The sequence below is a fragment of the Triticum aestivum genome, chromosome 1A (assembly GCF_018294505.1).
Source record: "Triticum aestivum cultivar Chinese Spring chromosome 1A, IWGSC CS RefSeq v2.1, whole genome shotgun sequence".
Taxonomy (NCBI): domain Eukaryota; kingdom Viridiplantae; phylum Streptophyta; class Magnoliopsida; order Poales; family Poaceae; genus Triticum; species Triticum aestivum.
In genome coordinates, this window is record NC_057794.1 from 292,135,556 (window position 1) to 292,137,919 (window position 2,364).

Below are 2,364 nucleotides of genomic sequence, written 5' to 3' on the forward strand. Positions count from 1 at the left end.
AGACGCACGGACGACGCGCGAGGCCGCCGGGTTGCTGAAGAAGCCGGCCGGTCACGCCGGTGTTGGAGTAGAGGCGCACGGGGTCGATGGCGGCGGTGGGCGACGCAAACCGGATCATATGGATCGGAAAACCAAAAAGGAGACGCCGATCAAAGCGACCGGCGAGAGAGAGAAAACCCGGATCAAAGGATCAGGTAAAAAAGACTCTAGTACGGGCGGCGCGGCCTCCGGCGGCGGTCATGGAGGCCGACCGCCCCGGGGGCGCCGCGTGGGTGCGGAAGCGGCGGCGGCTAGGGTTTAGGATCGATTTGCGATAGATACCATGTTAGAAGGGAGAGAGGTTTGATGGAATAGTCGTTGTATTGCTTGAGCCTCGTGGACATATATATAAGAGTACATGATCTATTTGGAGTATAAGGCAAGCCATAATATATCTTAGTTTAACCTATGTTTCCTGCAATCACGTTACTCAACACATGTGTTTTAATGATGAACTTATGATTAAACGTCACTAGATTAAAGAAGAAATTGACAGGATCTCAACTAAAAACATCAATGAAATAGATGCAGTAGAATTACGAACTGTGGCTTTCTTTGAAATAAATAGAACTATCTTTCATACAGTGGTTGTTTCAATCAGAAAGCACCGATGCCTAGAGGTAGTTCTATCATCTCCTCTCAACTATGTCTCCGAAATGTGCAGAAGTATGCATTATTCAGAAATTTCTGTTCCAGTATTTCAAGGAACAAGTATAGCATTGTTGGGAAAACTTGTTTTCTTCATACTGTTTGTCAACACTTAATTGTGAGAAAAACATCATGCAAAGACTAGGCTAACATCCATATCAATTATCTCGCAAAAAAAATCCATATCAATTGTTGATTTTGGGGATGAAAAGACTAAGCTAAATTTTTGCCGAGACAAATACCATCCTAGAATGAGAGTCATTTTTCTATTTGACAAAGCAACAAACTATTTCTATGTGCCGCAGAGAAACAAGTAAGCAAAGAAGAACTTCTGAACAATCACCAAGCTGGCCTTCCTTACCGTTTGAAAACAATGTGCCAGTTTGAAAACATGCTAAAGCACCTCTGAAACAAAAAAAAATGATAAAGCAGAAGAGAAAGTGACGACGATTTGTGACTCACTGGTAGAGGAGCCTGGTGAACTGCGCCGCCGGAAGCGCGGCGAGCCCTGATCCGAAGCTTTTGGCGCTCGATAGCGTTTTCCAGGGTGATGTCCGCAGCCGTGTAGCCTTCTTCTTGGTCGCTGTGGGCCTGGCATGGTCGAGCAACATCGACGTTGTGTGCTTTGACGACCTGACGGATCGGCATTGCAGGAAACGAAGCATTTCAGTTCAGGAACTCAAAAAGGACGTGGAGCTCTGGAGCAATGAGAAGGAGAGTTCGAAAGCAGAGAGGGATTGTGATTTGACACTGCCACTCACCGTAGGAGCTCTGATCTGAAGCCTGCTGCGCTGGGTAGCGTTCATCCGGATGTCCATGCAGTCTACTTGGTCGCCGTCAACCCGACGTGATGGAGCGACGTCGACGCCGCCCTTCGTCTTCCTCCTTGATGGCCTGATCGATCGGCAATGGAGGAACTAGCTATATCGGCGACTCAAAGTGGAAGTGGAGCTAGCAGTGATGGGAAGGTCAGTCCGAATGAATATGGTTGAGTGGGAGCGAATGGATTGAAAATTTAATGAAGAGAAAACGGAAGGGGGTCATCGTTGGTTGGTTGGTTCACCCGGCCTTAATTACAAGCTTCCCAAAATGGTTCACATGACTAAAAGTAATGGGACTAAAACTTGCTAAGCTTACTCATGCTTGGATCCAAATACTAAAGAGACTAAAATTAAGTTAATGAGCATTTATTATCCTTCAAACCCTTCAATCCAGAACTCGCATGTGTTAAAGAAGAAGAGTTAAATGAGGAGAGAGAGGACTAATCCATATTTTAGTAGGGGTACCCCTCACTAAAAAAATTTAGCCTGAAGACTAGTTTTAACCCCACTTTAGTCAGGGGTGCTTGAAACTTTATGCTCTTAAAGAGACTATTTTTAATCAAACTAAAATAAGTCCCTTGGATCCAAGTACCCTCCTAGTAAAAGATGAGATACAACACTCAGATCACGAGTACAATTCAGTGACGGTCACTCTGCTCAATATATTCAAAAATATCCGATTTATGGTCTTTTTTGGGGGGCAGGCACCCAATTAATGGTCACTAATTCTTTTTTTGTAATATGTGTCTCATTATATCATACAGATTATAAACTCACGTAAGTTAATATAGTGACGATCACTTGATACGTTTGTACATTGTATTCTGCTGATGTGGCATATACTTTGATTTGTTCC

The 2,364-nt window shown here is 44.2% G+C and overlaps 1 protein-coding gene across 1 annotated transcript in view; it reads right to left on the minus strand.

Moving 5' to 3' along the window:
* The window catches only part of LOC123119759 (zinc finger matrin-type protein 3), a 4,111-nt gene extending 2,297 nt beyond the window's left edge, over positions 1 to 1,814 (minus strand). The window contains exons 1-2 of the mRNA XM_044539700.1: positions 1,449 to 1,814; positions 1,150 to 1,320 (exon numbers count right to left, since the gene is read on the minus strand). Of these exons, the coding sequence (XP_044395635.1) occupies positions 1,150 to 1,320; positions 1,449 to 1,505 (228 nt within the window). The 5' untranslated portion in view covers positions 1,506 to 1,814. The remainder of the gene's footprint in view (positions 1 to 1,149; positions 1,321 to 1,448) is intronic.
* Between the last annotated feature and the right edge of the window lie 550 nt (positions 1,815 to 2,364).